Source organism: Notolabrus celidotus, chromosome 3, assembly GCF_009762535.1.
Source record: "Notolabrus celidotus isolate fNotCel1 chromosome 3, fNotCel1.pri, whole genome shotgun sequence".
NCBI lineage: Eukaryota > Metazoa > Chordata > Actinopteri > Labriformes > Labridae > Notolabrus > Notolabrus celidotus.
In genome coordinates, this window is record NC_048274.1 from 23,571,941 (window position 1) to 23,593,840 (window position 21,900).

The 21,900-nt window shown below is 38.9% G+C and overlaps 2 protein-coding genes and 1 non-coding gene across 3 annotated transcripts; 1 reads left to right on the forward strand and 2 right to left on the reverse strand.

Annotated features, from left to right (window-relative positions):
- Positions 1–717: 717 nt before the first annotated feature.
- On the reverse strand, positions 718–10,749 carry ddx21 (DEAD (Asp-Glu-Ala-Asp) box helicase 21). The gene is made up of 16 exons (XM_034680895.1): positions 10,543–10,749; positions 9,067–9,300; positions 8,769–8,897; positions 8,220–8,295; positions 7,775–7,953; positions 7,544–7,661; positions 7,177–7,362; positions 6,181–6,326; positions 5,781–5,930; positions 5,385–5,546; positions 4,971–5,090; positions 4,296–4,369; positions 2,851–3,010; positions 2,513–2,647; positions 2,001–2,045; positions 718–1,817 (listed from the first exon to the last, which is right to left on the reverse strand). Exons 1-16 carry the CDS (start codon positions 10,705–10,707, stop codon positions 1,554–1,556), a joined length of 2,343 nt encoding a protein of 780 aa, XP_034536786.1. The 5' UTR covers positions 10,708–10,749; the 3' UTR covers positions 718–1,553.
- LOC117811015 lies at positions 4,608–4,734 on the reverse strand. The gene has a single exon (XR_004630907.1). It is a non-coding gene; the product is annotated as a small nucleolar RNA SNORA71 (small nucleolar RNA).
- A 1,296-nt stretch (positions 10,750–12,045) lies between the features above and the next one.
- On the forward strand, positions 12,046–19,905 carry mpc1 (mitochondrial pyruvate carrier 1). The gene is made up of 5 exons (XM_034680896.1): positions 12,046–12,261; positions 17,405–17,408; positions 17,716–17,812; positions 18,354–18,486; positions 18,970–19,905. The coding sequence occupies exons 1-5, from the start codon at positions 12,191–12,193 to the stop codon at positions 18,992–18,994; spliced, it is 330 nt and encodes a 109-aa protein (XP_034536787.1). The 5' UTR covers positions 12,046–12,190; the 3' UTR covers positions 18,995–19,905.
- The last annotated feature ends 1,995 nt before the right edge of the window (positions 19,906–21,900 follow it).

The following is a 21,900-nucleotide window of genomic DNA, read 5'->3' on the forward strand; positions in this document are numbered from 1 at the left end:
AATAAATTAGTGAACTGATTGAAACAAACATGAACAATTGAATGCTTCTAAAAACCAAACTTTTTAAAAAGGCACACAATAGCTTTGTTTCTATATAATGCAGCACAAGGTATGGAAAGGTCATTTTTCACAGCTTGTATGTGCAGGGTCTCCATGGGTGAAAAAGTGCAACAGTCCTGCAACCTTGCACAACTGTTTCTTCTCAAAGGTCAGCTCAAGCTAAAAGTGGACCATTGAGTTCTCCACTTCAGTTTTTCACTTAAAATCACACTTTGAACAATAATGGAGCACCGCCTGCAAGCTAGTTCAGGCAAACGACTCGAGCTGCACTCATTCATACTGACACATCATCCTCCCCATCAGCTGATCTCAACATCCTCTCATATGGCAGTCTATTTAAGCTGCGAGTTTCTCCGTCTCTGCCTCTGCTTGCAATTGCTCCTGCTGTCCTGCTCAGTGCTGCGTGCAAACTTCGTACCCACCTACTCTCTGGCATCCACCTGCAGGCTCTAAGGGGTTTAGTCCTATCTCATTATTCCTATATGTCTGCATTTAAATAATCTACAAGGAGTAATGAGGTTCAGAGCCCATACGCCAAGCACAATACTGTATGCTACAATAAACTTTATCTTAAGTAAACGTGAGTTGTCTGACAGAAATACTTATATGTGTAGATATATGCTTATTTCACACTGCCTAGGAAAGAAAAGACATAAACTGAGTTGACCTTTTTTTTAATGAAGAAGTCATTTCATTCAAATGAATGCAAGCAAGTAGACACAGATATTAAATAGAGGCAATTGCAAAGCAATCATCCAATATATTTTGGGGAGATATGTTTCAGTTGAAGGTAAGGCAGCAATCAGATGATGGGCATGGCTTTAAAAATCAACACCCATTTCATCACTCTTCACCTCACTCTGTTGGGAACAGAGCAGAGACACAGCACCTGCTACATAGCATAGTGTTACTTAGTTAAGTTATGTTGACAGTTGTTCCGTCAGAGAACAGTACCTCTGGTTCACACATGTATGATTGCTGCCACCATTCCCCAAACACCCAGTATAAAATAGAACACCTTAGCTAAAACTCATTCGATGACGCATACATTTTTCATTTCTTGTCATGACATAAAACTAAGAACTTTGATAAAATGTTGATTAGTCAAAGTTTTTAATCCCATGCCATTAAAGAAAAATCTGCTGCATTAAGTTCCTGAGCAGCCAAGGCGACGTCATGTCATTTGTTTTCACCAATGTGCACACAAAAGATCGATACATCAGGCACCACAAAACTGACTGCCAGTAGTACTGTGTTAATATCCTAACACAGAAAACCAGATCTTTAAACCGCAGCAGATGGCTACTCGGAAATATATTTATCCGCTTAAGTGATAACTTTATTTCCAGAGTGTATAAAATGTACTAATATCTTGGGGTATTTGATTCAGATTATATCATGATGGAGATTACCCCATAACAATGCATCGATCCCTCTCACTGACAGCCGATAAAAACACTTCAGTATTATCAGTCCTCAGGTTGGAATAAACGTTAATAATCAAACGCCTGGCTGAAGTTGCGTTTGTGTCCTCCTCCTCTGTTGTTGTTGTAGCCGCCACCACCACCATTACCACGTCCGCCAAAACTTCGTCCCCTTCCTCCTCTGAACCCTCCTCCTCTTCTGTTTCCTCCACCAAAGCTTCTGTCACCTCCACCAAAGCTTCTGTCACCACGGTTACTGGCTGGCTTCTCCTCCAGCTCAGGAAGCTCTGTAGCTACGGTCAGCTGCCAACGACGACCATCCTTCCAGCTTTCCTGTTGATAGGTCAAGTTTGAAGAAAAGTGTTACAAGGACTCTCACTTGATCAACCTGAAGAAGAAAACTGTCACAAAATTTCTACTTGACTTTGGGTTCAATTTGCAGTTTAATCTTGAGAAAACTAAAAACAAGTCCCTACATATGGGGAACAGATGTGTGTTTTTCATTGTTGTTCTTACCTGAACCTCCTTGACTTTGTCAGCTGGGACATCAAAGCAAACTCCCTGTCAAAAAAATAAAACAGGAAATGATGAATTCTTCCAGCCGAGACAATACCTGAGGATGACCCATCAGATGAAGAGCCACAACAGGCATGGTCACAGCCAATAGACATTTTACTGTTTCTGTTCTCTGTTCTGGTAGCTTGTTTTGTTCTGTTTGTGGTGTGGCTGTCAAAGCTTACATCTCATTTAAACAAAAATGCAGCTTTTTCGACAGAAATGGCACAGACCGTCTCGATTTTAATTCAGAATCAACATCACATTTCACATCAGCTACTCTATTCAGTAAGTCTAACACTCTAATTAAGAAACACCTTTTTCTTAACCTTTAGATAATAAAAGTAAAACCTAATAAGCTGAACGTAAAAGCTCCCCAGTGGACAACAAATAGATGAAATAATATGAAAACAAAAAAGCAGGAAAAAGTCACATCATCTAACTCATTTGTATATGACTTTGTGTGTGCATACCATTTTGCCTTTGAGGAGGGTCATTCCTCTAATGTGGTTTTCAAACTCTTCTCCAAGCTGTTCTTTGACGGCCCTCCACGCATAACCAAGATTATGCATCTCCTGGGAACAAACCAGCTGCACAGTTGTGTAACCCTTTAAACAAAGGTAGAAACAATGGGTTAGGTTGGATGACGTAGTGATGTGTAACACTCCATCTTGGTCTGAAGTGCTGATCAAAGCTGTGTGATTAAGGATTTTGGTGTGCTCTGGGATATTTATACATTTCTAAATGTTCAGCAGAGGGCCGATGTAAGCTGTGTATGAGCAAAATATAGACCTATCAGAATCAAACTCACAGCATCCGAGTTGAGCAGTGACCTCTGCTCGAGGTTTGTGGCTCCAGATATGTGCGCCAGGGCAGCAGCCAGGGCATCGACTGCTCCTCTTTCCTCAATCAGCTTCTCAGCTGACTCTCTGAAGTACCCAACGGCTGTGACTGGAACGGAGTCTAGAAACCTGGACACAATGAAGACACAAATTCTTAAAAATACATCACTCATTTTGTTTCTCTGACTGGTATTGTGATTAAGTCCATGTTTGTAGGTTACAGGCTTGCTTTGGCCACAGTTTAGTGTATGTCACAAGGACATTAAGTTTCTTCAGTTGGCCTTCTAAAGGGGCATTTCAACCGGAGGAACGTTACCCCGGAACTAGGGGCTTTACCCCGGAACTAGGGGCTTTACCCCGGAACTACGTGCGTTTCGACCGGTGGAACTAGGGTCTAAATTTAGTTCAGGGGTAGATAATCTCCCCCTTAAAAAGCCCCTGCTAGGGGGGTAGTACTTTTCAAAAAGCCCCAGGGCTTTTGGGGGGCAGGGCCTGCAATGCTGAATGTGTCTGATTGGTAGATTAACCGCAGTGTTTTTTCCTGCCCGTCGTCCACAATAACATCACACACATTTGTGATTAACTTGATTTCTCTTTCTTTACTTTGTTCTATCTTTATTGTATTTGTGTGTACTTTTCAAAAGAAGAAGCTGTGATTCACTTCATTTAGCAGCTTGTAACAGTAGTCTTCTCTCAGCCCACTGCGAATGCGTCTCTCCCGATGTTACGGTTTTAAAAGTGACCTTTCAACTGGAGACCTTCAGCTGAATGTAAGTGTTTGTGGAGTTTACACAGCTGTTGAAACACAAAGGGAGTTTTAAGATTCAGTATCCTCATCAGATAAGTATTTAATGATCGTCTAAAGAAGTTTATGAGGGATGCATCCGGCTGAAAGTCGAACAGGGTCGCTGTCTAAACCAAAACACCGGCAATCTCTGCCACGACTTTTTGAGTTAAAAAGCATTTTAAAGCCGTGTTGAAACATCTTTGCTACTCGCTCTTATCTCCTCTCACGTGTTGATTCAGTGAATCCATCTGTGATGAAATATAGAATGATCTAAAACAGCGCGAGCTGAATCTCTTCCATGCTAACAGGCTAACTGTTGTGATACCGTCTGCTTCTATGGTGTCATCTGTGATGAATGGCATGCGTCTTTGTTTTACTGCCCTCTACTGGTCTGGTGGTGTAGTGCTTTTACTTTTTTTTTTTCCATACATCACTGGCCTGATTTGCATAATCTACCCGGGGTCCCGCAGTCGAAACGCAGACAACAGTTCTTTAAATTCACCTCAAGTTGCTTTAATAGTGATATAAGTCTTAATTATTACCCAGGTGATGTGTCCAACAATTCAAATAGTAAAAAGCAACACAGTAGTTTTCAGTTCCACTTGTCTTGTCTTTAGAATGACCTACCTGACGGCGTCCTTGCTTGATGATTTGATGATGTCATTGGCAGTGGGAACACCAACTCGTCTGAATGTGATACCCTGCAGAGATACCAAATGAGTAGATGTATTGAGTTTGATACTCATGACATAAATATATGTACAGTCATACAGATTTCATTTGATGTCTGAAAGCTGTGTCCTTGTCAGCAGAACACAATTTCACTTTATTTTTCCTTTATTTTTTTCTTTCTGAGGGACAGAAAGAGAGATAAGGTGCGATAGCTCTGCCTAAAACCAAAGAGTGAAAACAGCTGATTCAAGAGCGAGAGGTTCAAACTGTGCAAGAGCATCAGGGTCTGAGAGGAACAGGTGATCCTTCAAACACGGGAAAGGCTCTCAGGTTGATCTTCCTGTACTATCAATGATCTGACGACGAGGACGCCATAACCACTTTCGATACAGGACATTTCACACTTTTTAAACAGCAGGGAAAAGTCACTTCTACAGTTCTTTTTTTATGTGCTGCTGCACAACTTCCTCAACTCTGATCTCTCAAACAAAACACCTCCATCTCCACCCTTTCTCTCTTTACGATCTACATCTCCTGCCCCTGTTTTTTATTTTGACAAAGCTATCAAAGGAAGGAAAAGTTATGCTCTTGTTGTTCTCTTTTGTCTTCTTCAAATACAAGGATACCTACTGCTTTGGTTTCTACATATCGCAGCTGGTCCTCCTCTTTCCTCTGGTAGAAACAGATGCAGACTCCAGTCCTGCCTGCTCGGCCTGTACGTCCTGAGCGATGGATGTATGACTCCACATCCTGACACAGAGAAGGCAGTTTTTCAGATTAAAAGACAGGCCTTTGTGACATGGCCTTTGTGGCCTTTTGTATGCAATAAAGCTAACTAGAAAGGTAATCTTCGACTAACAGTCACTACTCAATATTGTCTTTGTCAACCAGTATGCACGTGGTGCAACTGTTTCCCTTTTCAAATACATCTGAATAGTGCAAATGCTAATTTTTAAATGTCATCTTACAAGTGTCGTTCTCATGGTAAAGAACAAAACTTGTGCTAAGTGCAAAAATATGATAAAGATATTCAACATATCACACCTTGGGCGGGGAACACTGGACCACCAGGTCAACTTCAGGGATGTCTAATCCACGGGCTGCGACATTGGTGGCCACCAGAACCTCAAAAGACCCATTTCTGAAACCCTTCAGAGTTATCTCTCTCTGTTTCTGAGGAATGTCACCGTGCAGCGACTGGGAGCTCTGAAAACACGCAAACAAAATAAGCACTAAAGAAATAGCTTGCTCTTTCATGTTTCTTATACAAGTTTCGAAAAGAAAGGTAAAAACCTTGGTTAACAAATATATCAGCCACATCTCTTAAATCTGAAAAGCTTTAAGATCTTTCTTTATATGAGGTTTTAGGATTTAACAAATGCCAGTTCATTATTTACCCAAAAGTTGTTCGAGTTGGAACTGGAAAGTGGAAATGTTTACCTGTTTGATGGATGTGTTCATGGACAGTTCGTTGGCCTCTTTCTTTGTCTCACAGAACACGATTGTTCTGCCGTGGCTGCCGCTGTAAACCTGGATCACGTCACCTATCACGGCTGCACGCTGAGACCAGTGGCACGCTATGGCTAAGTGCTGGAGAGAAGACAAGCGGTGAGACAAAAAGATAAACGGAGCTTGAACAAATGGCGTGCCTGATGCAGCTATATGAGAACAGATGTACAATCCAACTGACTGTAAATGTCCCTGTTTACAAGCAACTTAAGCATAAGCCAGAAGAACTATGGTTGCTAAACTGTTGTTAAATCGGACCATCACACACCCTTCATCTCATCCATTCTTTGCAGAGTTATTCATTCTCTCAGTCACAAACACACAGACTTACTTCCACTGTTGTTGCAGCTTTCTGTGTTTTCTTGCCAATCAGGTCAACGTGTTTGCACTCTGGTCTCATGTATCTCTTAGCCACCTCATAGACCCAGGGGGGGCAGGTGGCCGAAAACAGAAGAGTCTGAGGGTTGCAGTCTGAGTCTGGAGAGGAGCACACACATTAACAAATGTACTATATACTCCATGAGGGCTGGGCAACACTGCAAACAATGTGAGAACTGTTATTCTTTTACAAATAATATTGACAAAACAGTTTGATAATGCTGGAAGTTTAGGTAAGTATTAATTCTCAAATAAAGATGATGAAAGCTGATTTTAAAAATCTTGTTAAATATGAGTGTCTCTTTGATGCTTACAGGTGAACCCAGAGGGCGCTTGTTTATGAACACAAGGTTAGCTTGTTTCTCAAAGTGCAGCTTGTTTATGGTAAGACTATGTCATCAATCCGGAGGTTTTCAGCCAAAGGCAAATTATCAGCACGCGTATTCCCCACTCCAAAACACTCGGATCTGCTCAGAAAACTCTCTAAATACCCTAAAATAAGATCTCCAGTTTTTCCTCTATGCTGATCAGCAGGCACAGGATGTCTGCAAGCTAGGATGAGTCTAGAAACTCAGCTTGTTTGTCAGGATTCATACAGTGTTCACCTTTCTACTGAATATTTTAAAGAGAGCGGATAACCTGAGCATATCTCATCCTCTCATTAATATCTCTCTCTCTCTCTCTCTATCTATATATATATATATATATATATATATATATATATATATATATATAAAATTTATATATGAGAAACAGTGAAAAACTATTTTTTTAAAAAGTGTTTTGAATTGTGCTTTTCCCAAGATATACCATTCAGTTTATCGACTTTAATATATCCAAAATCCACACATTTCACCTTAAATACAATTAAAATTACACAAATATCTTTCAGACACCCAGTCCAATACTGATTACTTTAAAGTTCTTGAACACACCCACATTGATTTACCTTTGCTGTATGATGAAGCCAAAATCTCTTCAACCTGTTCTGCAAATCCCATGTCCAACATCTGATCCACTTCATCCAGAACGACGTGTTTCAGTTTAGAGAGGTCCAGTTTATTGTTCTGGAGGTGGTCTTTGATGCGACCAGGGGTTCCCACCAAGATGTCTATACCATTACGGATAGCATCAACTGAAAATGAGCGGAGAGAGATATTCTCATTCATTTGGATGTATGAAGTTAAACAGCAGACAGAATGACAGACTGGTATTGAAAAGGTCTGACTTCAATACATAGACTTAATGAATGATGAGAACTACTTTAGATTTTGTTCTGTGATATGGTGATGTTAGTGTTTTTGCATTAGACTTACGCTGCGGGTTGTAAGAGCTGCCTCCATAGAAACAGGTCAGAGCCAGTTTCTTACAGATGTCTTTGAAGTCTTTGGCGACCTGGATGGCTAACTCTCTGGTTGGAGTCAACACCAGGACCTTCACACAGGAAGAAAAAAAAAACCCTCAGTCATACACAAACATACTCTGCTCCTAATACTGGGACTGGTGCTAGTTTTCAGTGCTGGGTGTAGAAGCGTGAATGTGTGTACCTTGGGTGCACGACCTCTGACAGGTGCCACTGCTTCCCTCTGAAGCTTTTCCACCAAGGGAATGGCGAAGGAGAAAGTCTTTCCTGTCCCTGTTCGGGCTTGGGCAATGACATCTTCACCGTCATATACAGGATTGAATGTCTTCACCTGAATGTCAAACAGGTAAGAGACTCCCCGACCTGAAGAGGTGGCAGAGAGTGAGGTGGAGGAGAAAGTGAGCAGACACGGTCAATATCAATATTCATTTATTATTTAGAACACCCCACAGCAGCTCCTAAGCACTGTTAACACTCCAAAGTAGACTTTCTTTTCAGAAGAATTTGATCCAACACAAATGAATGCAGATCTAGTCAACAGATTTCAAGCGTAAATGTTCAGGGTCTTTTGTGCAGGGTGAAAGAAAGGTTTAATTCTGGACAAGAACAAAATGCAAAGACAGTATTACCTTTGAGTTTATCGATGGTGAATTGTGAGATCCTGAAGTTGGAGAAGGCCCCTTCCTTCTGCTCTGGTGTCAGCTCCTAAACAAAGGCACAGGGTGAGTATATATCTAAGTGTTATCCCTCACTACAGATAACTTAATCTGTAAAACTTTGAAATGCATGCTCTAACCTTGAGTTTTGAAATTAGTTATTTTGTAGTGATCTTTTAGCTGTTAAGCGATTTCATTGAAAATGTATTCCAAAATGCTGCCCATGAAGCTGCACAGTCTTTCCTTGTGCAGATATTCTAACCACACTGTTGTGTCTCTGTTTTTTTTTTCTCCATAAAACAGGTTACTAGACCAGTGTGACCTAAGGGTCAAACAGCACATTAAGTACACCAAACCAGAGAACTTCATCTGTGATAAAATTGATTTTACATCAAACATTGGGTGCCAGCTTCAGTAAAATGTGAGTATTAATTCAAATTGTCACAAAGAAGAAAGTTGATACTTAGTACAGTAAGTATAACAAGAACATGCAACTTCTCTTTCAGTGTGTGCAGGTCATACCGGTTCTTTTTCACTGTCACTGGCCGAGTCTTCACTGGATGGGGATGGCGTCTCAGGGGGGGTGTTTGGGGTGGAATGTCCGTTGGTTGCTTCCTCTGCAATTTCTTTCTTTTGCTTCTTCTTTTTTTTCTGAACCCAAACACAGGTGTGGAGATAGTATTGAATATTCTTGTGTACCATGGCATTGCAAGAAAATATTAATTTGCTTCAAGCACAGTTCTTATCTTCAGTAAAAATATTTACCAGTAGAGATTGACTTCTGTCCTACATGAACTCAAAGTGACAAAACAGCACTCACCTCTGTGTCTCCATCAGTGCTCTTCTTTATCTTCTTCTTCTTTGGTGTTTCAACTCCATTAATGTTTCCATTCATGTCTGTGACCTCTTCTGCATTTGTTTCATTTATTTGGTCCACAGCCAGCTTGTCTTTTTTCTTTTTTTTCTTTGGTGCTGGAGGTTCACAGTCTGGGTCCGCCAGCTCAACCTGCTCCTCTAACTGCTTCTTCTTCTTCAGCTTCTTGCCCTCTTTGATCTTGTTTTTATTTTTAAGGAAAACAATAAAGAGAAAAGAGGTTTCAGTTAAAAACAAATACTGTCACTTCAAATATAAAGACAAGAAAAATATTGACCACTTTAGTAATTCAGAGTTTTCCATCTTATCATATCACTGTTTAACTGAGAAATATGTACTTATATTAATGTGGTATGCTTTGGTAAGCTGAAGAGGATAAAAAATACTTAACTACATTTGTTTATCATAATTTAAAACTGCATTTTTCAGTTTAATTATTCTATTTGATAACGAATGATATTTTTTTATGAACTAGTTTTTTCTGCATTTAATAAACATCTATCTACCTGAAGAGGTATTTTGTTTTTGTTAATATTCTTCAAACATTAAACATAGTTTGGGTTTGTTTAAAGTTTAAAATTGGTGCCACAAGTCAAATAAAATTTCACTTGTTTGTAAAGCTATAAATATACTAATCGTACTAACACTTGGGTTCATTTGTGGCATATAAATTGTGTCTACCTACAAATACAAATTATCTACAATTTATTTTATAAACAGTCAAACTTTTTAACTGCAACTTATTCTGGCTTTAGTAACTTATGATAGATATTCATATTCCATTTTGACAATACAGTGTCTAGAGAATTGACCAAATCTCCCAAATTAAACATCAAAGACGATTCTCAAACTTGAAAATGGCACTTCAAAGTCACAACTTGACTTATTTTCTTGTTTGATTTTTAAGAATGTTTACAAGAAACTATCATCCAATAAAGGCTAGGCATAAGTAAGACTTCCAGATGACGAGCCCAGCTCACAGGCTGTATAAATAAGGCCCAGCTGCAGAACACGTCATCAAGACTCGCCCACAGCGCAGATACGTACATGCTTCCAGCTGCATGCAGTTCTTTTAAAGGCCTCCACGTGTAGATCCGAGTGATGTACAGATCAGCTCACTAACACATGGGCAGCCCATGTGATCTTTAGCTAGGCTAGGTGGCTACGTGAACAATGTGTGCTCATATTACCCCAACAGCTTATCTGAATGTATTCATCACTACCGACCAATTTTGAACACATTATGTTAAACAATCACTCCCATAGTCGCAGCAGAAAAACGCACAGTTAGCACGGCAGCCGAGGTTTAGCGCTCGCGCGTCCAGCCCATGGTTCAGCCACATGTTGTCAAACAAGGAGCAGCCGCACGAGCTTCAACAGTTAATTTCGCCTGTTCGCGAGGACATCACTCATTCTGCTCACCTTAATGGGTTTAGCCTCCACAACAGTGTCCATGTCTTCATCCATAGCTTGTTCTTCTGTATCAAAGATGATTTTTGATGGCATTTCTCTTCCCTGTTGGATCCCTTCGGCGAAGACACTCAGGCTTACCCACGGGCACGCGGATGGAAAGGAACGCGCAGTCATGCGCGAGGAAACACGTTCACGAGCCAAACACAGACATAGAAGTGATAGATCTGCACCCTATTTTATACAGTATGTATGCACCACATGGGGAAACCTTATTTATACAGTCTATGTATGCACCACAGGGAAACAGACAATATCATCAGTATCAGACGACAAGAGATGACTGTAGACTCTGCATCACAGCATAAAAGGAAAGGTCTCATTCTTACAACAAAGTCGTTTTCATTATTTGACTAATAATTAATAATTCTGCTATCCCTAGTATAATAATAATAACAATAATAATAAGACGTTTATTTATATAGCACTTTTCAAAACAAATTACAAAGCACTTTACAAACAATTTAAAAAGCAGTAGGCACTAGGCAGCAGTTAAGAACATATCATTAACTAGCAGTAGTAATAAAACAAGGATCAAAGCAATAAACCATAAAATCAATAAAAGCAAGTCTAGTGTTTTCAACATATTTGACTTTGTAAAATCGAAATATTATAAATAAATTAAAAAAATATATATAAATACATATATGTAAAGCTTTAGATACATTTTAATCTGTGAATTTCAACCATGTTTCATAAATATATGATAAACTTTGTAGCCAACATATTATTAAGAACACACGTTTTAATTCAAACCTCACTACTTAGGTATCCATTACAGCACAGCCACTACAAAATGATGATTGTCTTCTCATTTGAAAAAAAAAGTTTTAGGTTGAATTAGGGCCTGTAGTAGATTTTGTTCAATGATCATGTTAAAGCAACTTAAAAATAGAGATTGGTTAGATAAAGTTAATACTTCCTATAATATTTTTTTACCTTATCTTATTTATTTCAACTTCCTCCAGTCTTCTTTTTTTTCTCTCTCATTCGATGTTTTTTTTATTTATTTTAATTATTTAGAACATTGTAGATTAATACTGAAGACATCAAAACTATGAAATAAACTGGTTTTGCCATAATATGGATTACAACAGTAGTCAAATAGGGCTATCCATTGTGTACTAACCCTACCTCTGAACAACACAACTGATGGTCTCTAACACATTAAGAAGGCAAGTCCTTCTACAAATGAACTCTTGACAAGGCTCATGTTAATTAGAAACCATTCCAGGAGACCACTTCATGAAGCAGACTGAGAGAATAGCTGTCATGAAGGAAAAAGGGGACTACTTTACAGAAATATAGAAGATATTCTGCTTTGTTCAACACTTTTTTGTTAATTAAATAATTCCATATATGTTCTTCCATGTTTTCATTTTTTTTTTTTTTTTTTTACATCTTTTTATCCTCCAGTCTTCTTATCAATAACCCGGGCAGACGGCTGTCTGACGCCACGCTGATTTTACGACAGTGTCGTGAAGCGCTAGTGTTGTGGTCGGAAATGTGATCAGTCGTCCTCTGAGCTGAGAATCAGTCGCCCTTCAGCACAGACAGAGAGCCATTCTTCTTCAAACAGATTATACAGTAGCTTGAAACCATGGCAGGGACGATTGCACGGAAAGCTATTGACCACCTGAAGAGCAAAGAGTTCAGGGATTACTTGACAAGGTAAGTAAGGAGCAATATGTTTTATTAGCATGCATGCTAAAGTAGTTCGCTGTATAGAGATAAGGTTGCATGTAGGTGACGTTAGCTCATGTAACATTGACCACTCAAATGTGTCTATTCGTCATCTAATACACTAATACGTGCATTTTTAACAATATGCGTTATATTGACTGTTATTAGTGCTATTCATAATCACTGGAAAGTTTTCAAGGACGATTGTGCTTAAAGTGATAGCGATCAGGTAACTTGTATATCCAGTTTATGAAAAAGGTTGTAAATAAACGGAGGAAAAACTATGAAACTTGATTAAACTAGTTCCAAAAATTAAATATAAATATAGAAGAGTTTGGCAGACCCAAGATTTTGATTTGATTTGATTTGATGTCTTTATTTCGAACATGTAAAAGTAAAATAGTAAAGAAAAAAAAAAACATAAGAGGGAAAAAGAAAAAAAAGTTATACAAACATACAAGTAGAAAATAAGTAGTTATACAAAAAAAAACAAATCAATCAGTTCCATTAGCAAGCACTGAAACATTTTGCTTTACATGTGTGAAAAGGAATAGGAAGAAGTTAAAACTTATCTAATCCTACCCCTTTATGCACTATTTTCTTGCATTATGCTAGTGCATTCCCACAAAACATATCTTCATCTCCTATCTTCATACTTACACCTACAATCAAAATCAAAACCCCTCATGATTCTCAACACTTGTCTTCCTCCTTGTACCTCATGAAAATTACTTCTTTATACCTCTTCCTGAACTGGATTATGTTCTGACATTGCTGTAGCTCCAAGATCACCATGCGTTAGACCAAAAAAGTGGGTCTTCACTTCAGTGAGACTCTGATAGGTTGCACAATACACTGCATTTATTTTACTTTAACGTTGTGACAACGTTAAAATTATCCTTAAGATGTGAAGACATCTATAATAATTAAAGGTGTTTTTTTTTTTAACTTTTGGTCTGTATGCTGTTAATGCTGACCTTTTCTTTCGGTGTCAGCAATGCACATTTAATCAAATGTTTAAGGTAAATATGAAGAAACAGCTTCGTGGAGCTGTGGTGATCTGCAGATAATCCTCTAATAGCATGGGACAGATTTTACTGAAACACTTTGAACTTAAAGGGGACATATCACGCTTTTTTCATCAATATATATTGGTCTAAGAGGTCCCAAAAACATGTATTTAAAGTTTATGCTCAAAAAAACACTTTGAAATCAGATTTTGGCATGCCTGAAAAGTCCTCTTCTTCATTCCTCATCAGAACACTCTGTTTTCCCTCTGACCACGCCCCCTCCGGAAGTGGATGTGCCTCGGCTCTCCAGCACGTTGATCTAATGTTTACATGTTGGCTGAATATACACGGCTGCTCAGAGATCGCGTTACTTCAACCCTCTGAATCTGATCCTGACGGAGAGGCGCCTGTAGCAGGACCTTTCTGAACGATTGGTCATAGATTTAGTGTTTCTTGTTGTTTTATTTATCAGTATGTAGACGTGTGTCTTGGTACACAGCTACGAACATGTAGCTATGTGGCTATGCTAACTAGCGCTAGCACTTATCCATGATAAATCATCCACTAGATCTTCAAATCTGCAGACGTGGGGAGTAAAACCGACCTCTGCCAGAAAGGCAGCAGGACCTTTTATGAAGGATTGGTCACAGATTTAGTGTTTCTTGTTGTTTTATTTGTCAGTATGTCGACGTGTGTCTTGGTACACAGCTACAGCTACAGCTATGAACATATAGCTATGTGGCTATGCTAATTAGCGCTAGCACTTATCCATGACAAATAAAAATCATCCACTATATCTTCAAATCTGCAGACGCGGGGAGTAAAACCGACCTTTGCGTTTATTAAGAAAGCCTACAACTAGCATGCCTCCCTCCTAAGCTCCTTGTTGGCACATATTTGTGCAGGTAATGAAAAACGGGGGAGGGATTCAGTATTATTTTATACAGTCTATGGGCTGAACAAGCTCCGAGCTCTGACTCCGTGACAGACCGGATATTGTTGTTACGTAACAAAAACACGGAAGTCTGAAACGGCTCGTTTCACACACATTTACAGAAAGGTGTAGAAATCAAAACAGGGGCAGAATGGATTTTTTTCATTCTCGGGGGGTTTGTAGACATGCCAGGGACACATATTTCAGGTAAAGAACCATTAAAAAGTCAATTTTGCATGATATGTCAGGTGACATATCATGCAAAATTGACTTTTTAATTAAAAAGTCATTAAAAAGTCAATTTTGCATGATATGTCACCTTTAAAGGTGACATATCATGCAAAATTGACTTTTTAATGGTTCTTTACCTGAAATATGTGTCCCTGGCATGTCTACAAACCCCCCGAGAATGAAAAAAATCCATTCTGCCCCTGTTTTGATTTCTACACCTTTCTGTAAATGTGTGTGAAACGAGCCGTTTCAGACTTCCGTGTTTTTGTTACGTAACAACAATATCCGGTCTGTCACGGAGTCAGAGCTCGGAGCTTGTTCAGCCCATAGACTGTATAAAATAATACTGAATCCCTCCCCCGTTTTTCATTACCTGCACAAATGTGTGCTAACAAGGAGCTTAGGAGGGAGGCATGCTAGTTGTAGGCTGTCTTAATAAACACAAAGGTCGGTTTTACTCCCCACGTCTGCAGATTTGAAGATCTAGTGGATGATTTTTATTTGTCATGGATAAGTGCTAGCGCTAGTTAGCATAGCTACATAGCTATATGTTCGTAGCTGTAGCTGTAGCTGTAGCTGTAGCTGTAGCTGTAGCTGTAGCTGTAGCTGTAGCTGTAGCTGTAGCTGTGTACCAACACACACGTCGACATACTGACAAATAAAACAACAAGAAACACTAAATCTGTGACCAATCCTTCATAAAAGGTCCTGCTGCCTTTCTGGCAGAGGTCGGTTTTACTCCCCACGTCTGCAGATTTGAAGATCTAGTGGATGATTTTTATTTATCATGGATAAGTGCTAGCGCTAGTTAGCATAGCTACATGTTCGTAGCTGTGTACCAAGACACACGTCTACATACTGATAAATAAAACAACAAGAAACACTAAATCTATGACCAATCCTTCAGAAAGGTCCTGCTACAGGCGCCTCTCCGTCAGGATCAGATTCAGAGGGTTGAAGTAACGCGATCTCTGAGCAGCCGTGTATATTCAGCCAACATGTAAACATTAGATCAACGTGCTGGAGAGCCGAGGCACATCCACTTCCGGAGGGGGCGTGGTCAGAGGGAAAACAGAGTGTTCTGATGAGGAATGAAGAAAAGGACTTTTCAGGCATGCCAAAATCTGATTTCAAAGTGGTTTTTTGAGCATAAACTTTAAATACATGTTTTTGGGACCTCTTAGACCAATATATATTGATGAAAAAAGCGTGATATGTCCCCTTTAATAACTGTACTGAATGGCATGCACACTGGATCAATATGAAGTGTAGTAATAAAAGTCTTGGTTAATTGGCTACTTAAACCTACTTTGCAAGTCACTAATACTTTTGGATTTCAAAATAAAGGATTCCGTTTTAGTTGATCACGATAAACGGAAACTCATCATTTCAGTATAGCAGTTATTGAGCCTTATATTTGGACTGATTGCTGTCTGGACTACTCGCACAAACACAACCCTAATCACAAAAAGTTGGGACATTGCCTAAAATGTGGATGTTTAAATAAAATGTGAGGGTTAGCAAATCATCGAAACCCTATTTGAAACCAGAAACTGCAAAGACACAACACTCTGTAAACTTTTGGGAACCGTGGAGACTAGTTTCTGAAGTTTTGAAAGTGAAATGTTGTTCTTTCCTTGCCTGATATAGGATTTAAGCCGCCCAACAATTTAAGATATCTCTATTTAAGGCATGATGTGGCAAATGTTTTAAATGGGTGATAGGTCGGGACTGCAGACAGGGCAGTTTAGCACCCGTACTCTTTGACTACAAAGCCCTGCTGTTGTAACATGTCCAGAATGTGGTTTGGCACTGTCTTGCTAAAATATGCAAGGTCTTCCCTGAAAAGTGTAATTTATATTGTTCCAAAACCTGTATGTATTATAACGAATTAATGGTGCCTTCCTAGATGTGTAAGCTATCAATGACATGGGGACCTTTCATCCCTATATCATCATGGTAGCTGACTTTAAATATGCCAGGTTGTCCCTCTCCTCTTTAGAGTGGAGGACACAGCGTCCATGGTTTCCAAAGGGAATGACAAATTTTGAGGGGGGTGGGTTTTGCACCACTTTTTCAGTGTGTCATTGTCCCAGTACCAACTATTTTGAAACATGTTGCTTGAAATTAGATTTAAAATGAGCATATATTTACTACTCAAGTATTCAGATTCAAAATGTGATGGGTCGTCTCTGCACTGTTTTAAATTGAATACATTGTACAAATTATTTGCAGACCATCAAAATCTAATCTCATATGCCTCTGCCAGAAAACATGAATCAGCCTTCTCTCAAATTTTACTGGGAGAGAAAAAATATCCTCTCAAAGTAGATGAAGACATTTCCACAGCTTGACTCAGTGCTACTTGCTCAAATAATACACGGTATCCTCACTGTGTAGTTTTCAACAATCCAATGTCATAGTCTCATCTAACCAACACGAAGGAGCTTTTGCGTTGAAATTAGAAACCGTCTTTCCAGTAATAGTTGAATACATTTGTAATTCTAGACCAAGTACTTTCAGGTCTACCATGTAGTACTTTACTAAGTTGTTAGACAAGCGGCTTACTTGTAATTTAGAGTAAAGGCCAAGTTATTACACTGTGAGGCAAGAGGCCACCTTTGTATACATTTGTGACACAGACACAAAGACAAAGATTAATCCGATTTATCAGCTCTTCTTATAAGTGATATGACAGTTGACAGAAAGTACAGTGAGTTTTTGTGGCCATATATTAAAATGCCATTTGCTGACGATTTGACTGCATGCATGCCCAAGGTTCTTTAGGTTTTACATGTTCTAACATGATGAGTCGCCTAATACAGACTAGTGGTCTTCTTTTTCAAGCTGGCAGTAGATCTTATGGGTACAAGCTCATGTCAGTGTTACTTATCTGTATTTTTTTACTCTCTTTTCTCTTTTATGTGGCCCTGAAAAACAAACAATCATGGAAAAGCACGGTAAGTTCTCTTTTCTTTTTGCCCATCTTCTTGTATTTGTGTCTATCTGTGTTTCATCACATTTCTGATTGCCTGCTGATATATCTGTCGACCTTACAATAAACTCAGACACATTAATCTCTGACTGCCTGACCAATTAAAAATGCACTGTTATTATTTTCCTTAATTTTTTTGTCAACAGTAGTTTTATAAAGTCATCACAATATAGTCTTGACTGTAAAGTATTTACATAGAAGTTATTATGTTCAACTATTCTTTAAGTCTATGGTCCAAACTGTATTTAGTCACTTTGTCTGTTCCTGTGCAGCATTTCTGGGGTCCTGTGGCAAACTGGGGCCTTCCCATAGCTGCCATCACAGATATGAAGAAGAGCCCTGAGATTATCAGTGGCAGGATGACCTTTGGTAAGACAAACTGACATATGAAGTGAAAACTGCAGATACACACACGCACACACTGTCCTAGTTAACGTAGTTAGGAAAGAGGTTGCAGTTTTGACGATTGTCTCAAGGTTCATTTTTAAGACATAAGAAGAGATTACTTTAGGTAAACTAAAGCTGCAACTCTTGTTTGTGGCTTTGGATATTTCCTCTGACTTTCCCTTTGCTTAGTTTAAGTTTGAAAGAGATGGCCTTGACATCAGGAATGTCTGAAAGGCACCAACAACCTGGCAGGAGAGTGTTTTCTGACTATTCAGTCTGTTCTGTGTAGCTTTGGAGAGAAGGTATAACATTTGTGTTTTAGTCTTCAGGTTTATAATCTGAATCGTTACATTGTGGTTTGCGTTTTAAATAACTTTCAAATGTTTTTATGTCAGCAATTAGTCCAGAGTAAATGTATATAATCTGTCTAAGCGTCAGTAGAAATATGAGGCAGTCCAGTAGTTTTTAAGAGGACAGTTCAATGAGAAGTTGTTGTTGACCTGTGTGTTCTCCCTCCTCTCAGCTCTGAGCTGCTACTCACTGCTCTTCATGAGGTTCGCCTACAAAGTGCAGCCACGCAACTGGCTTCTGTTTGCATGCCACTTGACCAATGAGTCAGCACAGCTGATCCAGGGAAGTCGCCTAATCAAATACAAGTAAGCAATACTTGATTCTTAATTTTCATTTTGCTTTTGAAAACTATTGTATATCAGAAACAGACTATATAAGACTATGTACGAAATAATGGTAGCTTTTGCAACTTGGTGTATAGTTTTCAATCACACTGTGTCATTAGTAATAATTGCATTTGAGCTTCTCTACAAGGCTAATAAATTCTTAGTGTGATCAAGGAGAAAGCCTTGTTTTTTATTTTTCCTTTATCATGAAGTTTGTGTGCTCTAAACAGGTTTTTTCATAAGGATTCTTTTGGTGTAATCTACACTATCCACTGTTGAAACGGTTGAACACTATATGAATGACTTAACAGAGGAGAGACGTTATCAAAGTGCTTGATATGACAATAAGATTAATGATAATTATATCTTGTTTAAAATATATGGTATTATTTGGTCGAATAAATTGATGGAATCAAACAAACTTGTCTGGACTCTGACTGTTCTTCTGATTTTTTGTTTCAGCATGGAGAAGAAGGTGAAATCTTAGTGGGAGTGACTCTATGCTGCCTCAACAGCCACCTAAACCTGGACATTAAAACTCACACGTATAAACATATAACATAAAAATGTGGCACTTGCATCAATTTAACCTTTGTTACCATGATCTCTCACATCATGAACAGATGAAGTCACTTCATACCACACAGACAGAACATGTACAGAGACGCCTTCCTCCAACAAGAAAGGTCAACTACTGTGGTGTCTTTTAAGGTTTTTTCAATATTTAACTAGACAAACAAAATGTATTGTTGGTGATGAATGTTCACTGAGCAAATCAGCCTGACAGGTAGATGCCTCGCAATCAAGATCCATTGGCTGTTGTCCACTTTGAAAAAAGGGTAAAATTATCATTAACCATAAGTTATCCCATTTCAGGTCATTATTTGTCACCTTTCAACCTGCTTGTTCTAAAATTGTGATTATACTTCATACAGAAGTTAGCCCAGGGTCAGTTTGTGAAAATATTTCATATTGTGGTAGATTATCACTGACAACTGACCATCATTCATTAACCTTTGCATAACTCCAGAAGACACACAGGGAGCTACGCTTCTGTTTATTTTGCCCTGGAGCATATTCTGCTGTGCAATGTAAACAGAGGATCCAATTCACTGGGTTTTATAACAGTACAATAATAAGGATTATTAAAAAAGTGCTTAAATCATCCCTGAGAAACTACACACACTGTAAAATTAAGATGAGACTGTTTATATTTTAATCTTCTATGACTGAGCAAGCTAAGCTGCTTCTGTCAGTGCTGACCAAACGTACTGTGTTGTCATGTCATTCACATTAATTTATTTGCATTGAATTATTCACACTGTTTTTCCCTGATAATGATTTGATTCTTGGGTTTGTTCAAATAAACTGGTTATGACCAACTATGACACAATCTAAGCCAATGAGTGATTTATTTGCGGAGACTGACTGTTAGTGTTTGGATTAAGGTAACATATTCAAGATATTAAACCATGGTAAGGTCTAGGGATGTCTGATGAACTGCTTGAAACTGCTGGAGAGATAAAGAGTGTTGTCCGAGAGTGACTAACTTCCTAGTTTAAACAGGGATTTTAATTCACCAGACAGCCTACCTTCAACTTTACCTACATTTTCCTACATTGGCCCTGAAAGGTAAATCACAACAGCAGTTCACAAAACATGACGACATTAAAGAAAACAACATTTCACAAAATAAAATTTCACAATACAGGACGACATTACAGAAAACACGCCATTTCACAGAACACAACAAAATTACAGAAAACAACATTTCACAAAACGGAAAGGGGAGGGACAACACTTCTTGTTTCTGATTGGACAGAATCCGGCAGCTCAACATCATTTCCTGTTTCTATAACTACTGCTCAGCTGAGTCCCTTCACACATTTTAAACTGAGTTGGAAGGAAAGGAAGAGCCGATGGAAATAATAAAGGAATATTTCAACAAAGGATACACACATAATGTACAGTTAGGCTCAGTCTGTACAGTAAGAGCCTGGATCACATGTCAGTCAGTCAGTCTGTCCCTTAAGCGCCTTGAATTTGAGGAAAGTAAAAATTGTGCAAAAAGAATTCCTAATTCCGCTAAAGTGAGCTACATGGCGTCATGCAGGTTACAGTTTTGAGCCCTTACATCCTGATATTTTTTTCGAGAATCCCACGGGTAATGGAATTCCCGCAGGATGGGAGTCAAATTTGCTTTTAATCATGTGATTAGGTTGGTACAGGATAAAAAGTTAACGGGAGCGGACGGGAGCGGGAAGGTCTAGAGGGACTGTTGCTAAGTCTTATTACAGCAAGACGTTTTCTCGGTTCATTGTGTGTAAACTGTAAACATTAGCTCACAGTTTAGGCACCTGCACCACCATAAACTCCGGCTCATAAAGGTGTCCACGTGTGTCCGCAGTAAACGGCATGACATCGGCGCGGTCAGAATCCCTCATTATTAAGTTTAGTTGTATTTTTATGACTTTGAAGCTGCAGACCTGAACAGCTAATCAGTGCACTGTGCCCGCAAATAAAGTAAAAACATACAGGTTTTCTGATGTGAAGTGAAAGTGAAGTGCTGACAAAAATCACAAGTGGAGCGTACACCTAACCCGAGATGAGTGCTCGGGTCTTAGTTTTCCAAAACTCAGGTACAGTATGTGAATTGTGAATGTCTTTATGCACTTTTGTTCGTGAGGGACTGTATTGATCAGGGCTATTCAATTAAATAATTGGTCGGACTGGTTTTTCAGATTAAGGGCATGAGCTGGGCCGGACATTTTTTAGCAGTGAGCAAAGTTAACCATTCAAAAGAAAAACAAATAGATAAGATAACAAACACACTAGATGTTTATTAACGTATTGCCACACCCAAAAGGGCATAAACACAATAAAAGAGCAGCACTTGTCAGTGTTAGTAAAAGAAGCCGGACCCAAGTCACAATCACTCGGCAGCTGCTTTCGAGCCGCATGTGGCCCGCGGGCCCTAATTGAATAGGGCTGAAATAGAACATCTTTACAGGCGAGTCCAAGGCTACCACAGTACAACAAAATGCATTTTCTTGTCAGATGAGCCAGTCAAAAATCATGTTACATTTCTGTCATTTTTTTTAGTTTACTCTGCAAGTATCCTGATCCACCGGGTGTATAGAAACAGTGAATATGGCTTCTTTAAGTTTATTGGGGTGCATTTGTGACAGGGTTGATAGAAAATAACTCCTACTGACAACAGATTATATATGTTTTTTAGTTGTTTTTGTTTTTTCTTCGTACACATTATGGTGATTTGCAAACTGGAAGCAGAATATCATCAGGATACTAAACCCAAATTAACCAACATTCTCATGTCACTTTTCAGTAAAAACACTAAGACACAGAGCCAAACTCTACCATCATTCCTGGACA